The 18,456-nt window shown below is 45.4% G+C and overlaps 1 protein-coding gene across 1 annotated transcript in view; it reads left to right on the top strand.

Moving 5' to 3' along the window:
- The first annotated feature begins 18 nt into the window (after positions 1-18).
- Positions 19-18,456, top strand: part of Plekhh1 (pleckstrin homology domain containing, family H (with MyTH4 domain) member 1) — a 53,165-nt gene continuing 34,727 nt past the window's right edge. The window contains exons 1-4 of the mRNA XM_013013732.1: positions 19-74; positions 6,898-7,056; positions 15,042-15,104; positions 16,867-17,016. Coding sequence (XP_012869186.1) covers positions 6,931-7,056; positions 15,042-15,104; positions 16,867-17,016 — 339 coding nt within the window. The 5' untranslated portion in view covers positions 19-74; positions 6,898-6,930. The remainder of the gene's footprint in view (positions 75-6,897; positions 7,057-15,041; positions 15,105-16,866; positions 17,017-18,456) is intronic.

The raw sequence follows: 18,456 nt of genomic DNA, 5'->3' as shown, positions 1-18,456 counted from the left end.
CCCAGCGGCCGCCCGGGACGGCGGCGAAGGCGGCGCGCGCGGGGCGCCCTGGAGACCCCCGAAGCTCGCGGAAGGTGAGCGGCTGGGGGACGCGGGACAGGGCGTTCGGCAGGGTGACCCGGAGACCGAGTCTCCGCCCCGCACCTCCAACAGGTGCCGACCCATCTGGAAGTGGGCGATCGGGAGCGAGCCGCGGGGCGGGCTTGGGGGCCCCGGGCGCCCCGCACCGGCCTTCCCGGGGAGGACCTGCCCTCGGGGACCGGCTCGATCCAGTCGGGAAGAGCCCTGTGGACGGACGGGACGGACGTGCCGGCGGCCACCTCGTTCCGGCTGCCTCTGCCCTCCCCCCTCCCCACTTTATCCTAGCTTGCGTCTACGGAGTTTTCTGGATGTTTCTCTCAGGAGCCCTTGTGGGTCAGGCGAGCAGAGAAAGAAACAGATCGGGAGCCCGGTGACCACCTAGGAGCCCTGGAGAGGAATCGGTCCCCAAGGGCCCGGGACCGCTCCCTGGGCCGCTGGGGTGGGGGTGGGGGCAGGCTGTGGTGGTAGAGGCTGTGAAGACCCTGCCCCACCTCGAGGAGCTAGGGCCCCCCTTTCCTCCTCTTTGTCAGGTTGTCTTCTTAAGCTTTTACTGTTAGTCTCTGTAGTAACCTCCTCCTCCCCCCAGTGTCTGGATTCTTTTTTCGGTGGAAGATTGGTCATCTACCCGACTGCTAACATCACTTTACACTGCATTCACTGGCTAGTGTGCCGGGCCACATTCCTATTATTCGTATGATCTCCACTTTACAAAGGAGGAACGTAGGACTCTGGAAGAGTTGTGACTTGCCCAAGGTCATGGAGGCCGAGTGGAAGAGGCTAGTCTCCCAAGTAAACCTTCGGAATTCCTAATGGGTTCTGTCCACCTTCATCGGCCCAGAGAGGACCTGCTGGGCCCGGATTAGAAGGAAGTGCACCTTATGTATGAGCCCCAACTTGTTGAAACTGACAGTTGAGCTGAAAAAAAAAAACAAAACAAAACCGGGGTGCCCCTTCTACCCTCTTCAGACGTCACCAAATATGGAAAGGAAGCAGGTCCCTCCCATTTCCCTCACCCTCCGTGCAATCCTCTTTCTATTCTTCTTATCTTTACCAGGCTGTTTATCCGTGTGCTGAACTCTGTGGTCCTTAGAGATTGGACAATGCTTTATTCACTGTGATGTTAAGCTGCCAGGATTCCTTTGCCCGTGTCTTGGGCAACTTCACGGCAGGCTGGTGTTCCCTCACCCTCTTGCAGGCCCGTGGGCCGTCATGTCTTCTATCAAAAGCTAGTTCAAAAGTGACCTCTGAGGTGGAGAAGTAGGCTCTCAGGGCAGGTTGAAGTGGGAATTAGGATAGCCTCAGGGGAGGTTACTTAAAAAAAAAAATCTGTCTCACTTAACCCTGCAATTCCATTTCCAGGGCTATCCTTCAGGTATACTCTTATGTATATGAAGTGAGGTATTTTCATTAAATATTCATTGCAGCATTGTTCATCTTAGCAAAAGGATGGAAATGGAAACGACTCAATTATTACCAATATACTGGATCCTTGAGTAAGAGCGTGTAATAGCCACAATAAAATAGAGCTCTTAAAAACCTTGGAGGCAGCTGGGGGAGGTGGCTCAGTGGTAGAGTGCTTGCCTCACATGCAGGAGGCCCTGGGTTCGATTCCTTAGCACTACATAAACAGAAAAAGCCAGAAGTAGCGCTGTGGCTCAAGTGGTGGAGCACTCGCCTTGAGCTGAAGAGCTGAGGGATAGCGCCCAGGCCCAGAGTTCAGGCCCCATGACTGACAAAAAAACAAAACAAAACCTTGGAGGGAAAGTATGGCAAAGATAGGTATTTACTAGGAAGATCTTTAAGTCCTATTTTTGTAGTGTCAGTTTGTGTAGTGTCTCATTGTGTGTGAGTGTGTGTGTGTGTCTGTGTATGTGTGATGTATTTGAATGCTTACATTCCATCTCTCAGAAAAGACACAATCCCCACCCCAGGAGAGCTATGGCTTTAGTACGAGATGGGAAGGAGTTTTGAATCTTATATCCTTTCATTCAATAGTCAAAAGTAAATAGATGTTATTTTTAACACTTGCTTCTTCTCTCTAAGGTGGAGTTCATGGTGAGCACACATCTGTGAGTCATAGGTCCAGGGTACTCCTATGATTATTTGTTGATGTAATAGTAGTGGTCACATTCCCTGCTTACTAGGGACCAGGCTTTTGTAATATCTCTAATGTTCAAGGAAATATGTATGGTGTGATCTGTGAACTAACTTCCTTATCTTTTGTCTCTCTCTTGTTTCTTTCTTTTTTCCCCCTTTTAAGTTAATTTACGTATCTTGAGAGGTCTTGTTGTGCAGCAGGGCTGAACTCAAGTTTACTTTGTGTTTCAGGCTTGAAGTCTTGATCCTACCTTAGCCTCCCCAATGCTGAGATTACAGGTGTATACTACCACACACTGTTCTCTCCTTACTCCCATCTTCCTTCTCTTCTCTTCTCTTCTCTTCTCTTTCCTTCCTTTTCTCTTTCTCTCTCTTCTCTTCCTCCCCCTCCCCCCCAACCTATCTTCCTACCTACCTTCCTTCCTTCCTTCCTTTTTCTTTTACTGTGCTGGGGCTTGAACCTAATGCATGTGTGCTATACAAGCACTGAGCTTATATTATTAGCTCTGAAAGCGCCATTTTTGAAAGTAAAACAAAACAACAAAAACAGTTAATTGTCATATGGATTAACCTGATATTATTGCCTTCATCTTTCAAGTATTATTTATCTTAATTTTAAGATGCAACAGAGGACTAGACAAGTTAAACAAATCATTTTAGGGCATAGGGTTATTTTTGTTTAGTGCCTTAGCCAGGGTTCAAGCCCAAGATGTTTGGTGCCAGATCTTAATTGTTAACGCTGTTATTCTTTCTTGTTTTCATTATTCAGGTGTGCTATACCTTGCTGTCCTGGCCCCTTCTTTTGGTATTTGGGTCCTCCCAAGGCCTGCACCATGCCCACTTTTTCTTAGCTCTGATGCTCTCACTGAGTAGAGGTGAAGTGCATGTCATCGGCTTGATCACATGATGGTGCTGAGATTCAAGGAAGATGAGTTGTACCCCTATGTGTGCGTGTACCCTCCTCCCAGCTCCAGCTCCAGAAGGAATGCCCAGAGCTGTTTCTTTCCCACAATTGGCCAGATGGTCAGTCTCCTTTTAGAAGAGCCAGCATTAAGATGAGGTAGCAGCCGGGCAGCGATGGCATATGTCTATAATCCTAGCTACTCAGGAGGCTGAGATTTGAGGGTCATGGTTCCAAGCCAGTCTGGGCAGGAAATTCCATGAGACTCTTTTTTTTTTTTCTGTTGGTCGTGGGGCTTGAACTCTGGGCCTGGGTGCTGGTCCTGAGCTCTTCAGCTCAAGGCTAGTGCTTTACCACTTTGAGCCACAGCACCACTTCCGGTTTTCTGGTGGTTAATTGGAGATAAGAGTCTCAGAGACTTTCCTGCCTGGGCTGGCTTTGAACCATGATCCTCAGATCTCAGCCTCTGAGTACTTAAGATTATAGGCCTGAGCCATTGGTGCCCAGCTATCCATGAGACTATTACCTCCAATTAACCACCAAAAAGCTAGGAGTGGAGCTGTGTCTAAAGTGGTAGTGCACTAGCTTTGAGGAAAAAAAAGAAAAACTCAGGGACAACACTCAAGTTCCAGTTCAAGTCCTAGGCCTGGTGCATGCTGGGCCCACGCGCACGTGCACACAAACATACACACACACAAAGCAGATGAAGCGATGGTCCATCCTTAGCAAGTGGGAGTTACAACCATTCTCATCACATGGATATAATAGTGCCAGAGAATCAGATAGTAAGAGACCCCATAACTTTGTTTCCTCCCCTGTGTTGGGGATCATACCTGGGGGTTTGTGTGCGTAAGTAAGGGCTCCACCACTGGGCCACATCCCCAGCCTGCCCCATCTATTTTTCCCATTAATGATGTGTTTGTGTTAGGCAGGCCTGGTAGACTGAGAGATCTACCACTACAACTGAAGCCTCCATGGAAACAGGATTCTCCTAGATGTTAGGAGATCAAGGTTCTTGATTTAGCCCTGCTACACTTCAGCTCTGTCTCTCTCTGTCTCTCTGTTTCTCTCTCTCTCTCTCTCTCTCTCTCTCACACACACACACACACACACACACACACACAATGAGTTATCTCATCTGATTATTGCAAATAACTGCCCTGTCTTCTGTCTAGAGGATAATGACACTTGTTGCCTTGCTTTGGAACGTTAAGAGTCAGGCATTCATTTGTGCTCATCCTTGCACGTCTTGGTTTGGGGAGGAACAAGTGCAAGATCACTGAAGTAATGAGGTTCAGTGTACTAGTACCTTCCTTTAACATTCATGTTGCTCCAAACACCTGCTTCTGCCGGAATGGCCTCGGGGCCTGAGGTTTGGCGGTATGCACTTGCTCCAGATCTTCTTCCAAACCTCTTAGCTCCCCTTACAAGCTGAGGCAAGCCTAGCAGGAGCCTCAGCCTCCTGAGGAGCTTGCCAACGTGCCTGAAGCAGAGCCAGGGATAGGATTAGCCCGCCCACTGGTTAGTCCAGAACCATGATGTCACTTCCTTACACCTGAAGTCTAGGTGTAAGCTCAAATACCAAATAACATTTCTGATATCAGAAATAAAAATAATATGGCGGCTGGGAAGGTGGCTCAGTGGTAGAGTGCTTGCCTTGCATGCATGAGGCCCTGGGTTTGATTCCTCAGCACCACATAAACAGAAAAGGCCAGAAGTGGCGCTGTGGCTCAAGTGGTAGAGCGCTAGCCTTGAACTGAAGAGCTGAGGGACAGCGCCCAGGCCTAGAGCAAGCCCCACAACCGACCAAAAAAAAAAGTTTTATTTCTAAAATCCCTGGAAGTTTTAATAATTTGAGGTTTTGCTCTGTCCGGGGGAATCTCAATCAGTAAGAGGGAAAGGAAAACAAAATTAATGAAACTCAAATGTGTTTCTTTTTCCCAGCCTTTGGTTTTACTTTGGGTGCTTTCATTGGTTAATTCTTAGCTTGGGTTGGGTTTCAAATCCCAGTCTCAGGTGTGCTACTTTTTCTATTGATGGGAGGATGGGAGGAAAAGCAGAAGTTTGCCCAGAAGACAAAGAAAGTCAAATGTGAAGCCTCCCAGCTTCTGTGGAAGCCCTACAAGGTTCTGTTTTGTCTTCTCAGCTGTGATCTTAGCTCAGAGAAGGTCATGTTTTGTTTTAGTCTTTGTCTTCCTTCCCGTTCCAGTTGGTCCCAGTCTTTTTGAGGTAGGGATGGCTGAGAGGTCACAATGCTTGCATTGTTCAGGATGATGGTTCTGGACTGAGATCATGTACCCAGTTTTCTGAGGAGCTCAGAGTTGAAAGAATCAGACACTAGACCCATCAGTAGTTTAATTGTTGGGCCAGGTCTACTGACTATTTTTAAAGGAAGACAAAAAACAGGACACATATTAAGTGTCTGTACTTATTGTTTATGGTGACAGAATATTTGAGCCCTGGATGCCTTAGAAAATGTGAGATATAGATTTACTTTAATGTTAAAGTTTCTTAATTTTTTTTTTTTCAGTTGTGGCGCCTGGGCACTGTCCCTGAGCTCTTTAGCTCAAAGCAAGCACTCTACCACTTGAGCCACAGCACCACTTCTGGGTTTCTGGTGCTTAATTGGAGATAAGAGTATTATGGAGGGCTGGGAAGGTAGCTAAGGGGTAGAATGCTTGCCTCACATACATGAGGCCCTGGGTTCGATTCCTCAGCACCACATAAACAGAAAAGGCCAGAAGTGGCACTGTGGCTTAAGTGGTAGAGTGCTAGCCTTGAGCTGAAGAGCTCAGGGACAGCGCCCAGGCCCAGAGTTCAGGCCCCACGACCGACCCCCCCCCCAAAAAAAAAAAAAGAGTCTCATGGACTTTCCTGCCCAGGCTGGCTTTGAACTGCAATCCTCAGATCTCAGCCTCCTGAGTAGCTAGAAGTAGCTAGTACAGGTGTGAGCCACCAACGCTTGGCTTAAAATTTTTATATATTTTTTTTCTCTTTCTTAACAATTTACCTCATTCTTTGTGGAATTTGAATGCTTCCCTTTTTGTCTATAAAGTTTGCAGTGCTAAGTCTCAAACCCAGCAGCTCATAGGTATGCTAGGCAAACAATCTGCCCCTATGCCATGCTCTAACCCTACAGTTTGACAAATCTTAGTTGATACGTATTTGCCCTCTCTTTACCATAGAATAAGCAGATCTCAGACATTTTATCATTTTACCTATACATCATATGTATCTCTAGCAAAGGACATTAAAATTCCTTGAAAACTCAAAGGTGGGACCTCTCTACATTTGCATCTCTAGAGTTTACACAGTGGTGTATAAATTGTTGTTGAGTGGAAAATTGAATGGAAAACAAGTCCTACTTTTTTTTTTTTGGTTCCAGTACTGGGGCTTGAACTCAGGGCTCTTGCATAGCTTTTTGCTCCAAGCTAATGCTGTACCACTTGAGGCACAACTCTACTTCCAGCCTTTAGATGGTTAATTGGAAATAATAGGCTCATGGACCTTCTTTCCAGAGCTAGCTTTGAACCTTGATTCTCAGATCTCAGTCTCCTGAGTGGCTAGGATTATAGGCATGAGCCCTTCTCCAGTCTGCAAAGGAGACCAACTTCCTGAGCTTATTCAGCTACTTATTGTAGGAACGGAACACACTGGGCTGAGAAAGATGGAAGACCACCTGGAGAGAACAGTGACTTCCTCCTTTCCCCAACTGCTTTCTGGGTCCTTCTTTGGTCTCCTCCTCTTCCTGTTTTCCCCAAATAATTGCTCCACACACACTGATTTATCTTTTCCTCCCTCTGTGTGCTGATTCTTAGGGTTTAGAGCAATATCCAGAAGTTGATTCCATCATGGCGGAAGTCCAGGTGGAGACCCGGGCCAGTGTAGACTGGCAGAAACGCTGCCTGACCCTGGAAACACAGCTCTTCCGGTTCCGTCTGCAGGCCAGCAAGATTAGGGAGCTGCTGGCTGACAAGGTGAGTAGCAAGGAGCATTGCAGAAGTTAGCAGCAGGCTGCAGTCAGGGCGGCAGAGCTGGGGAAAGCAAACTTTCAATGAGATGCGTTTCGTGTTTTCATGTGGCATGAAATGCAAGGTAGATTCTTGGTTTAAGGATCAAATTCTGAACAACTTACTAAGCTCTTTTTTTTTTTTTTTTTTTGGGTCCAGTCATGGGGCCTGAACTCTGGGCCTAGGCACTGTCCCTCAGCTCTTCAGCTCAAGGCTAGCACTCTACCACTTGAGCCACAGTGCCACTTCTGGCTTTTTTCTTTTTGCTTATGTGGTGCTGAGGAATCGAACCCAGGGCCTCAGGCATGCAAGGCAAGCGCTCTACCACTGAGCCACCTTCCTAGCCCCTTACTAAGCTTTAATTTGGCATTTTTCTCTATTCTGCTTTTCATATGCCAAATCAAAGAATGGTATCATTCTTTGTTACCTTTTTAGGGCTGAATTCTATACCCCCAGCCCTCCTCTTTTGTTTTTTTTTCTTTTTTCTTTTTTTTTTTTAATGTGTGTGCCATTTTGGGGGTTTAAACACAGGACTCAGGTTCTACCACTTGAGCCATAGCTCTATTTCTTGCTTTTTGGTGGTTAATTGGAGCTAAGAGTCTCATGGCCTTCCTTGCCTAGTTTGGCTTCAAACCATTATCCTCAGATCGCAGCTTTCTGAGTAGTTTAGGGTTACAAATGTGAGTCACCAGCACCTGGCTTGCTTGTTTTGCCTTTGAGATAAAGTATATTTGTGTGTGTGTGTATGTGTGTGTGTGTGTGTGTATGTGCACATATGTATATATGTTTAACTTGAGTAACTTAACCTTTTATTTTAATTTGTTTTAAAACATTAAGTAGTTGTACAAAGGAGTTGCCATTGAACAAAGCAACTTATGAATATATTGAATCTTGATCAGTGTCACCCCTTTCATCATTTCCACCCATCTATCCCAATCCCACCCCTTCTCCAAATTTTCTTTTCTTGTCAGTTGTAGGGCTTGAACTCAGGGCCTGGGTGCTGCCCCTGAGCCTCTCTTTACTCAAGGCTAGCACTCTACCGCTTGAATCACAGCGCCATTTCCAGCTCTTGAGTGGTTAGTTGGAGATAAGAGTCTCATGGGGACTTTTCTGCCTGGGCTGGTTTCAAGCCACGATCCTCAGATCTCAGCCTCCTGAGTAGCTAGGATTACAGGCACCTGGCTCAATTTTCTTAATTTTGTAGGATATACATTGAATTTTATGAGGGTATTCTCCTCACCCCCAGGTCGCGCTCATTTTGATTATATTATTATTTTTCCCAGTTAATTTTTCTCTCACAGTACAAAGGTAAAGCTCAGCTCCTTTTCAATTCATGTGTTCATTAAGAAAGTCTGTTTTATTGACAGTTGTACAACCTCAAAATCAGGAAGGCAAGTCAGTGGCCGTTTCAATAACTGGGGCAAGGCTGTGGACTAGCCTAAACTAGAACTCTTGACCCCTGAGTCAGTTGGCATTGTTCTCTTAGTGTGTTGGACAGTGCAGGGTTCCTGTGGATATGGGACAATGGAAGAATTCATCCACCTTAGAAGAAGGGCTGCAGTTGTCAAAGTGTGTTCAGAATCACATGACATGCTGCTTGTTCAAGTGTGTGTATGTTCCTGAGCTACTCCAGTCCTCTTGATCCAAATCTTCAGGGTGCTGCAAATAACTGGGTGCCACTAAGCACAACAAGCTCCCAGAGAATGATTTTGTACACTATAAAGTTTGAGCACAATACCGTAAGCTATGATATTGGGGGAGACACGTGAAGAAAGAAAAGGGAAGGGAGGAAGGAATCCACGTGGGCTAGGTGGTCTGAAACACACATGAAGGGACAGACTTCTGTACAAAACCGGAATTAATTATTTAAAATATCCTCCTAAGTGAAGAGATGATCGTTGAAAAAAAAAGCCAGAGCATTTCTCAGGGCAAATAGAAGAGGGAAAAATGAGACTAATGCCGAGGGAGGAAGGGCTGTGCCCCGCCTTCCTTTAATACAAGGAATAAAGTTGGAGCTTTTACAGTTGTGAAGTCAGATATAACATTTGACTAAATGGCGATCTGAGTTGAAACTCTGTCTTCTGTATGAAGGCAGGACTACTAACAGGCCCAGCCTAAATAAAAGGTAGATAAGGGCGTGATGTCGCACCGCTTGTAGTTCCCAGCTACTGCTGTAGGAAAGAATCCAAACCAGGTGGATGTTTCTTTCTATTATAACTGTTCTTGTCTTATCAGTCCAGCTCTAGGGTGATGTTCTCGGTATCTGAAGATGGTTCACCTTGATACCCACATTCCCATTTTCCCCCTTGAAATCCATACTCACACGTAGCATATATTCCTTCGGTTGTGTTCTCACTGGCCCAATCTCAGTCACATGTTATACTTAGCTTCAAAGGAGGTTGGGAAATGTCATCTTTATTTTAAATAATTGTGTGCTGCACTATGGGTGATCTGCTTATGAGCAAGAAGAAGAGAATACATCATGGGGAACAGCCAGCTGTTATAAGTCTAAAGAAATGAGAATTAAAGATTTTTTTTAAAAGTATTTAGTGAGGTGGTCTTAAAAACAGCCTTTAACAAGAAAACGTCAAAAAAATACTTACAGTACATTTAAGTTTATGTAACTTCTTTTCAGTGTGTGGGATGGAGCCTAGGGCTTTGCATATGCTAGCAAATTCTCTCCCACTGAAGTATATCCCCCAGCCTGTGTGTAGTTTTGTTTGTTTGTTTGTTTAAACCCTGCAAAAACAGCATTTCCTGTTGTTTAGAAGAGTCAGTTATTTCTTACTCCAGTTCCACAATTGTGTGTTTTGCCATTTGAAAATGAGTATGTGATTTCAAGTGAGCCAAAGGTCTGCTACAGCAAATATTAAAACCCTTGACTTTAAGGGGCTGGATATGTTCAACTGGTAGAGCAAACCTGCCTAGCAAACGTAAGACCCTGAGCTCAGACTTCGGTACTGCCACTGAAAGAAGAAAAGAAAGCCATTGTCTTTGATTTCAACAGAGTTAGAACCATTTAGAATCCAGCACACTCAAAATGCTCATAAGAAATAGGCAAGAGAGCTTCTTGAGAGGAAAACTGGAGAGGACATACTGAAGCCACTTACTGGAAGGAGAAAATGTAACCTTAGTGTGATCAGGTAAATAGATTCTTCCAGAGAGTAATGTTTATGGAATAGATTTGGAGTAGATGTGAAAATTGGGTGCGATAGACAATATAGCTTGTGTCTAAATAGCATGGAGTCTGGAACTCTTTGATCTGAGTTTGAATCCTAGTTCTGAATCTTTTTTTGGGGGGGAAGGGGGGCAAGTACCAGTGTTTGATTTCAAGGGCCTTGTGCTTTCTTGGTTTGCTTGCTTTGCTGGGTTCTCTTTAATACTTGAGCCACATCTCTAGCCTGGCCTTTTCTGGCTCATATTTTATAGATGGAGTCTTGTGGACTTTTTTGCCCTAGCTGGCTTTCAACTTTGATCTGTTGGATCTCAACTCTTAGTAGCTAAGATTTCAGGTGTGAGTCATAAGCATCCATCTCTGGCTCTGAATCTTACTAGCTGTATGACCTTGAGCAGGTTACCTTTCCTGTCTGCTTCAATTTCTCTCTTGCTCTTATTTTTTTTTAAATTGTTGTTATCAAGGTGATACACAGAGAAGTTACAGTTATGTAAGTCAAGTAAAGTTAAATTTCCTTCTTTTTGTTTTGTCAGTTATAGGGCTTGAACTCAGGGCCTAGGCCTGGGCACTGTCCCTGAGCTCTTTTGCTCAAGGCTTTACCACTTTGAGCCAGAGTGCCACTTCTGGTTTTCTGGTGGTTAATTGGAGATAAGAGTCTCACAGACTTTCCTGCCTGGGCTGGCTTTGAACCCTGATCCTCAGATCTCAGCCTCCTGAGTAGCTAGGATTATAGGCATGAGCTGCCAACACCTGGCTCTATGTAGGTCTTATAAGACAACCCTCTAGGCTCAAAGTTGACAGCATCTGACTTAAAGCCATTCTTTCTGTATGTAGGTGAGTTCTAACCAGTAAACTGAAGAGAAGATGAAAAAAGTAGTTTTGTTACTAATGATGCTGGGACAAGTGAATGTCATACTGTCCTGGTAAACTGATCTCTTGAGTACAATTTTTGTATCAGGAAACACCAGTGAACAACTTCTATCTACAGTGCTATTCTAGGTCATGTGCATTACACTAGTGGGCATCTTGGGTAACCTTAACAACCCTAGAGGTAAGGGCTGTTGTTTTCTCTAACCGAAGAGATTCTGGAATTTGTATAAAGTCACACTGTGGAGGAATTAGCCAGGCTTCAGAAGCTTGGCTCTTTCCTGTACCATTCTGTCCAGTAGGTGCCAGGCAGTGATAAGAATGTTGAGACCTCTCCTTTTTTTTTTTTTTTGGTACTGAGTATGGAACACAGGCCTTGCACATTCTAGGCATGTGTTCTGCCACTAAACTACCCCACCAGCCCTTAGAGCTCTGAGACAGCTTTTTGCTTTGTGGCTCAAGCTGATATCAAGCTCATGATTCTCTGCTTTGATTGTTGGGATTATAGGTGTGGATCCCCAGGCGTGGCTTGAATCCTCTTTCCAAAGGAACATTTGAGACCCAGGATGATGTAGTTCTTAGCTCTGGCTGCTGCGGGGCCCAGCAGAGTTGTACCGGGATGCAGGAGACTGCCCCTTGCTCTTGTTGATATGGGGCTGGTATTTCACAGCTTCACTGCCTGTAACAAGGAGCCATACACAAGGAGGTGGGATACCAGATCGATGCCAAGGGCCTTTCATCAGGTGGCTGCAGCCAGTACTAGGACAGCTTATGAGTCTCAACTTTCCACAGGGTGAAAGTGGATTGTCAGCCGCCTGAGCCCGAAATCCTTGGCTGGCATGTCGCTCCAGACCCATGCACTAACAGGACATGGTCCTAGGGAACTTTCTGAGAGGAGGAACAGAACACAAGTAAGGAATGGACCGCCTGTAGTCCCAGTTCTCAGAGCTCCATGAATGGCTCTTTAAGCAAGTATGGAGAAGAAAGGTCTACTCAAGTGAAAAAAGTATCTGCTGGAATTAAAAGAACAAGTTGATCTGGGCATCAGAGGCGCAGGCCTATAATCCTAGTTACTCAGGAGGCTGAGATCTAAGAGTCTTGGTTCGAAACCAGCCCTGGCAGGAAAGTCCATGAGATTCTTACCTCCAATTATCCACCTGAAAACCAGAAGTGGAGCTGACACTCAAAGTAATAGAGCATTAAACTTAAGCAGAAGTCTCAGGGACAGCCACCCAGCCCTGAGTTCAAGCCCCACCACCGAAGGAAAAAACAATGCTGAACACTCAAAAACTAGCATTTCAGCTTGGACACACTTGAAAATATTCCAGTGGTAGCCCCTCCCTTGTCTACTTGTCCTGTGTGGATCTGGCTTTTTCTCCAACTGTTCAACCATCTCTCTTTAGCCTAAAAATGTACAGTGTATTAAGCAGTTCTTTTTCTGTCCCAGCGTCTAAATTTCCTAGTTGAAATTTGCTTTCCTTGGGCAAAAGATAGAAGAGAAGGACCCCCAGGCTGCTGCTAGACAGTGAAAAGAATGTTACATAGAAGCTAGTTCATAATTTAGGGCCCAAGGACTTCTTTTATCAGGGCGTCTTTTCCTTGTTCATTTTTTTTTTCTTCTTTCTAGGATTGGAGAGACACATAGCTTCTCAGTACCCATTCCATTTGAGGGAGCGTGTGTGGGTTGGGGTCACTGGTTCTGTCCCTCCTTCTGGAAAATAAGATTGGGATATGCTTCAAGTATATGTATAGGGCAGACAGGTTGCCCAGGAATAAGATGAGTTAGGGGAGGTCTGAGAATGTGGCTTAATGGTAGAGCGCTTGCCTAACATGCATGAAGCCCTGGGTTCAATTCCTTAGTACCACATAAACAGAAAAAGCCAGAAGTAGCACTGTGGCTCAAGTAGTAGAATGCTAGCCTTGAGCAGAAGAAGCTCATGAACAGTGCCCAGGCCCTAAGTTCAAGCCCCAGGACTGACGGGGAAAAAAAAAAAAAGATGAGTTAGGTGAGGAAATATGTGGCATCACCTCAGCCAAAGCATCTGGCATTTGACCTGAGAGCTGACTACGCGGATTTGCCCTGCCTATTCACAGCCTTTAGCTTTAGTTACTGATGTGCAGTTTGGGTAATGAATAATGGCTCCATGACAGGGGAAGATGGGAGCCGATCTCTAACCTATACTCCATGTAGCCTTAGGCTATAGCTTATATATGATCTTTTGTGAGCCTCAGTCCCTTTGCTTCAGCCACTTGGTGTAAGATTCCAGAATTACCTAGCTCCTTAGATCTAAGTGATATGCTTCCCCAGGCAGCAAGGTAGATTTGAGTTTCTTTTTTTCCAGTCATGGGGCTTGAACTCTGGGCCTAGGCTCTGACCCTTAGCTCTTCAGCTCAAGGCTAGCATCCTGCCACTTGAGCCACAGCGCCACTTCCTGTTTTCTGGTGGTTAATTGGAGATAAGAGTCTCACGGACTTTCCTGCCAGGCTGGCTTTGAACCACAGTCCTCAGATCTCTGCCTACTGGGTAGCTAGGATTACAGGCGTGAGCCACCAGCACCTGGCTTGTTTCTTTTTGTTTGATTGTGGTGATAGAGATGTGTGGTGCCAGGGATTCAAATGCTGCGCCAATATGCTGTACCCAGCCCCAAGACAGGGTTATTGTGTTTTTTGTTGTTGTTGTTGTTGTTGTTGTTTGGTCAGTTGTGGAGTTGAATTTAGGGCCTGGGTGCTGTTTCCAAGCTCTTTTGCTCAAGGTGAGTGCTCTACCATTTTGAGCCACAGCTCTATTTCCAGTTTTCTGGTGGATAATTGGAAATAAGAGTCTCATGGGCTTTCTTGCATGGGCTGGCTTTGAACCACAACCCTCAGATCTAAACCTCTTGAGTAGCTAGATTATAGGCATGAGCCATCAGTGCTTGTCTTGGGTTTTTGTTGTTTGTTTTTAATGTAGCAGCGAGGGATGGTTTAGTAACAGAATATACTTAGTATGCTCAAGACCTTAGGTTCACTTTGGTTCCTGGCACTAAAGTCTACTGAACCTGGCACTGAAGTCTACTTTAATTTAGTTTTAAATTAAACTAAATAAGGTGATATGAATGTCATGTGTGCCCAAACAGGGAGATATTCTGTGTGGATGATACAAGGCAGGCTTGTATGTAAACAAGGTCCATCCTACAAAAGGACAGAAAACCTAGACTTGCATTCATCAGCATCAAAGACAGCAGCCATGGCTCTTCACTTGACTCATAAACCCAGGATCAGGGAGCTGAGACTTAAATAACCATGAGAATCTTTTTTTTTTTTTTTGTCGGTCATGGGGCTTGAACTCTGGGCTTGGGCGCTGTCCTTGCGCTCTTCAGCTCAAGGCGAGTGCTCTACCACTTGAGCCACAGCACCACTTCTGGTTTTCTAGTGTTTTTTTGGAGATAAGAGTCTCATGGACTTTCCTGCCCAGGCTGGCTTTGAACCGCGATCCTCAGATCTCAGCCTCCTGAGTAGCTAGGAATACAGGCATGAGCCACCGGCGCCAAGCTTCTTCTTCTTCTTCTTTTTTTTTTTTTGCCAGTCCTGGGGTTTTAACTCAGGGCCAGGGCATTGTACCTGAGCTTCTTTTGCTCAAGGCTAGCACTCTACCATTTGAGCCACAGTGCCACTTCTGGCTTTTCTGTTTATGTGGTACTGAGGAATTGAACCCAGGGCTTCATGCATGCTAGACAAGCACTCTACCACTAAGCCACCTTCCCAGTGCCACCATGAGATTCTTTTACCCTGGTACCTTGGAGCCAGTTGTGTTGACAAGCGGAATCCTGGCTTGAGTGGTAAAGTCTGACTGACCCTTTGCTTGATGGCCCTTATGGTGTAGTGACAGTTGGGTTATGGTACCTACATCTTTACTTCCCCGGCTGAGCAGATGCAGGAGCTGGAGCAGAGGCTGCTGGAGGCGGAGCAGAGAGCAGAAAATGCAGAGACCCAGGTAACAGGGTCTGGGGGTGGGAGATTGACAAGAGAGTATGGGGAGGAGGGGGAGATGATCTGGTCTTCTGAGAGCAGGAAATCCATCAGTTGCATGTAAGACCTGAACAGGTAGTACAAAGAGCTTTCTGTGGCAATGAAGGCATGTTTGGGTAGGCTTGGTTTAGCAAGGGGATGCATTAGTCCAAGTGAGCCATGCTATGCTACAGGAACAAATTAGGTCTTCAGTCCCAGTGATTTATAACATTTGGTTCCATGCATGGTTCTCATCCATTAAAGGGTTCAACTGTGAGTGTGCTTCCATAGCCATTCACGGGTCCATGATAAATAAGACTCTCCTATCTTATAGTTAGAGCCTATAGGACACATAGCCTTGAGCAAAAGAGCTTAGGGACAGTGCCCAGGCACCAAGTTCAAGCCCCACAACTGACAAAAAATAAAATAACAAATAAATATTAAATTACCAGGCTCTGGTGGCGTATGCCTATAAATCCTAGCTACTCGGAATGCTGAGATCTGAGGATCACAGATCAAAAGCCAGCCTGGGCAGGAAAATCTGTGCCTTTTTATCTGTAATTAACCACCAGAAAACCAAAAGTGTTGCTATGGCTCAAAATGGTAAGAGTCCTAGCCTTGATGATGATATTAATGTTAGAAATGGCTCAGAATGTTGGGGTGTCATAGGGAATAAGGAAACAATCCTGGAAGGAACTCAGCAAGGCAAAATTTACTTCAGAAGAGTGTGCCATCTGCCAAAAATCTGGCAAGCAAGCACACAGAGCAGACAGGCTGCTCCCTTTTTATCCCTAATACAACAGGCCCCACCCTTCTGCTTGGATTGGCTGAGCTCAGGTTCACAATCTGCTCATGATTGGCAAGTTTGAAGAAGCTGGAAAAACTGATTAACAGTTTTTCTTTTTGTTTTTTTGTCGGTTGTGGGGCGTCAACTCTGGGCGTGGGCGCTGTCCCCCAGCTTTTCAGCTGTAGACCAGCGCTCTACCACTTGAACCTCAGCCCCACTTCCCGCTTTTTCTGCTTATCAAACCGAGGGCCTCATGCATGCAAGGCAAGCACTGTACCACTGAACCACCTTCTCAGCACCGGATAACAGTTTCAAGTAATTATAAAGTGACTGTTAAAAGACTTTGAGATAAAAGTAATAGTACTTAAGCAATCTCAAAACAAAACTCACACCCTGTACTACTGGAACAATCTGAGGTGTGTCTTAATTGCTCTTCAAAACATACTCACACCCTCTTCTGCTTTGTTGAACAATCTTAAGTGTATCTTAATTCCTCTTCCCTTTTGGACCAACCAGTTGAGACAAAACCTTACATTTCAAAAATTCCTCCTCTTTAAAGCATTTCCTCTTTCTTAGAATAATCAACAAGAACTAAGCCAGCAGGCCAAAGCAGGAATTTTTAAGCAACCCACTTTGATAGAAATTAATATTAATACGAGTATTAATATTAAGTATAGTAATGATTAATAGTTAACGTATTATCATTATTATTTGGCGATACTGAGGGTCTTGTGCTTCCCAGCCAAGTGCACTTGAGCTGTGCCTCCAGCCCAGAATAGCCAAAAGGAGTTTTTGTGTTTTCAGTTCCTTCTTTTGCCCAGATAAATGCTTCCTTCATTTGGCCCAGAGCAAGTGCTCTGCCTGGAAGTCATAGTGTGTTACATCTGGGGGTATCCCTACCTCTGTTACTGACCATTTCATACACCTTATGAGTGATGTGAGACCTCTCTGTCCTTTTCAGGTGGGTATGATGGAAGAGAAGGTAAAACTGTCCAATCTAAAGAATGTGGACTCCACAGGCAGCCTGCACTGCAAGTACCAAGAATTGCTGAAAGCCATGCAAAGCAAAGATGAGCTCATCTGCCAGCTGGAGGCACAGCTGGAGAAACAGGTAAGGGTTAATGTGTACAACAGAGCACCAATCCCCTTTCGCCATTGACGCCAGTTGACCCCACTTCTCAAGCCCCTCTGCTTGAGCCCTGAAGTGATGGGGAACTCGCTACCATGACTCTGTTCTTTCACATGGGGTCTTGATTAGTGAGAAGCCTTTTTTTCCTCACATCTGTTCACTAGAAGCCAGACAAGGGCTATAGAGGTAAAGGACCTTGGAGACAGGCTGATCTGAGTCTGAATCCTACCTTTATCTCTTCTCTCACTGGGCACATTGTTGAAATGGCTGGTTATCATTTTACACAGCTGTACAATAGAGGTTATAAAAATCTATTGATTGAGGGGGGGACTTAATAGATAATCTGCATATAATATTAGACACATGGTTGGTGCTTTGTAAGGAGAGCCTTTCTTTCTCTGTGCTGGCCTTGTGCCCCATCAGCATGTGCTATTTGATACTTGACTGTAGTGTGACTGGAGCAGCAAGGCTGGAAGATCTTCCTTGGTCAGCTGGTTGGCCGAAGTTTCTCAATGAACCTGAACAAGCAGAAATGAATGTTGCCCCCTTCTGGTATTTGAGACTTACCCTCCTGAGTGTGTCAGAGCCTAGGAAAACCCACTGTCTAGCATTGGAATTTGCTCCTAAGAGAACTTCGGGAACATCCTCAGCCTGAGAGTCTAGCTGCTTTTGTAGAGCTGGCTGATGCCTGGATGTTAGGTGTACACTGTTCACTCATTTCTTCTTCAGAATAGCTCAGCAAAGGGGTTTCCTTTTCCCCCCTTATAGAGGCACACAGAGGAAATAGCTTTCCTGACTAATGTCTCTCAGCAAATAAGCATCATGTATAGGATCAAAGCCCATTTCATTTTATCCCAGGCCACTCGGATGGGGTAGCATGCTAGGCAATTGCTGTACCATGGACCTATACCTCCAAGCCCTTGCTTTATTTAGATATAAACCTACTAGGGCTGGGAAGGTGGCTCAGTGGTAGAGCGCTTGCCTTGCATGCATGAGGCCCTGGGTTCAATTCCTTAGAACTACATAAGCAGGAAAAAAAAAAGCCAGAAGTGGCGCTGTGGCTCAAATGGTAGAGTGCTAGCCTTGAGCTGAATTGCTGAGGGACAGTGTCCAGGCCCAGAGTTCAAGCCCCACAACCAACAACAACAACAAAAAATTAAATTAAAAAAAAAAATGTTGGGCCGGCACCAATGGCTCACGCCTATAATCCTATCTACTCAGGAGGCTGAGATCTGAGAATCATGGTTCAAAGCCATCCAGGCAGGAAAGTCTATGAGACTCTTTTTTTTTGCTGGAAGTGGGACCTGAACTCTGGACCTAGGCGCTGTCCCTCAGCTCTTCAGCTCAAGGCTAGAGCTCTACCACTTGAGCCACAGCACCACTTCCAGCTTTTTCTGCTTATGTGGTGCTGAGGAATCGAAC

This window comes from Dipodomys ordii, unplaced genomic scaffold, assembly GCF_000151885.1.
Source record: "Dipodomys ordii isolate 6190 unplaced genomic scaffold, Dord_2.0 Scaffold2, whole genome shotgun sequence".
Taxonomy (NCBI): Eukaryota; Metazoa; Chordata; class Mammalia; order Rodentia; family Heteromyidae; genus Dipodomys; species Dipodomys ordii.
Note: the sequence above shows the minus strand (reverse complement) of the source record. Positions and strands in the feature narration are given on the sequence as shown.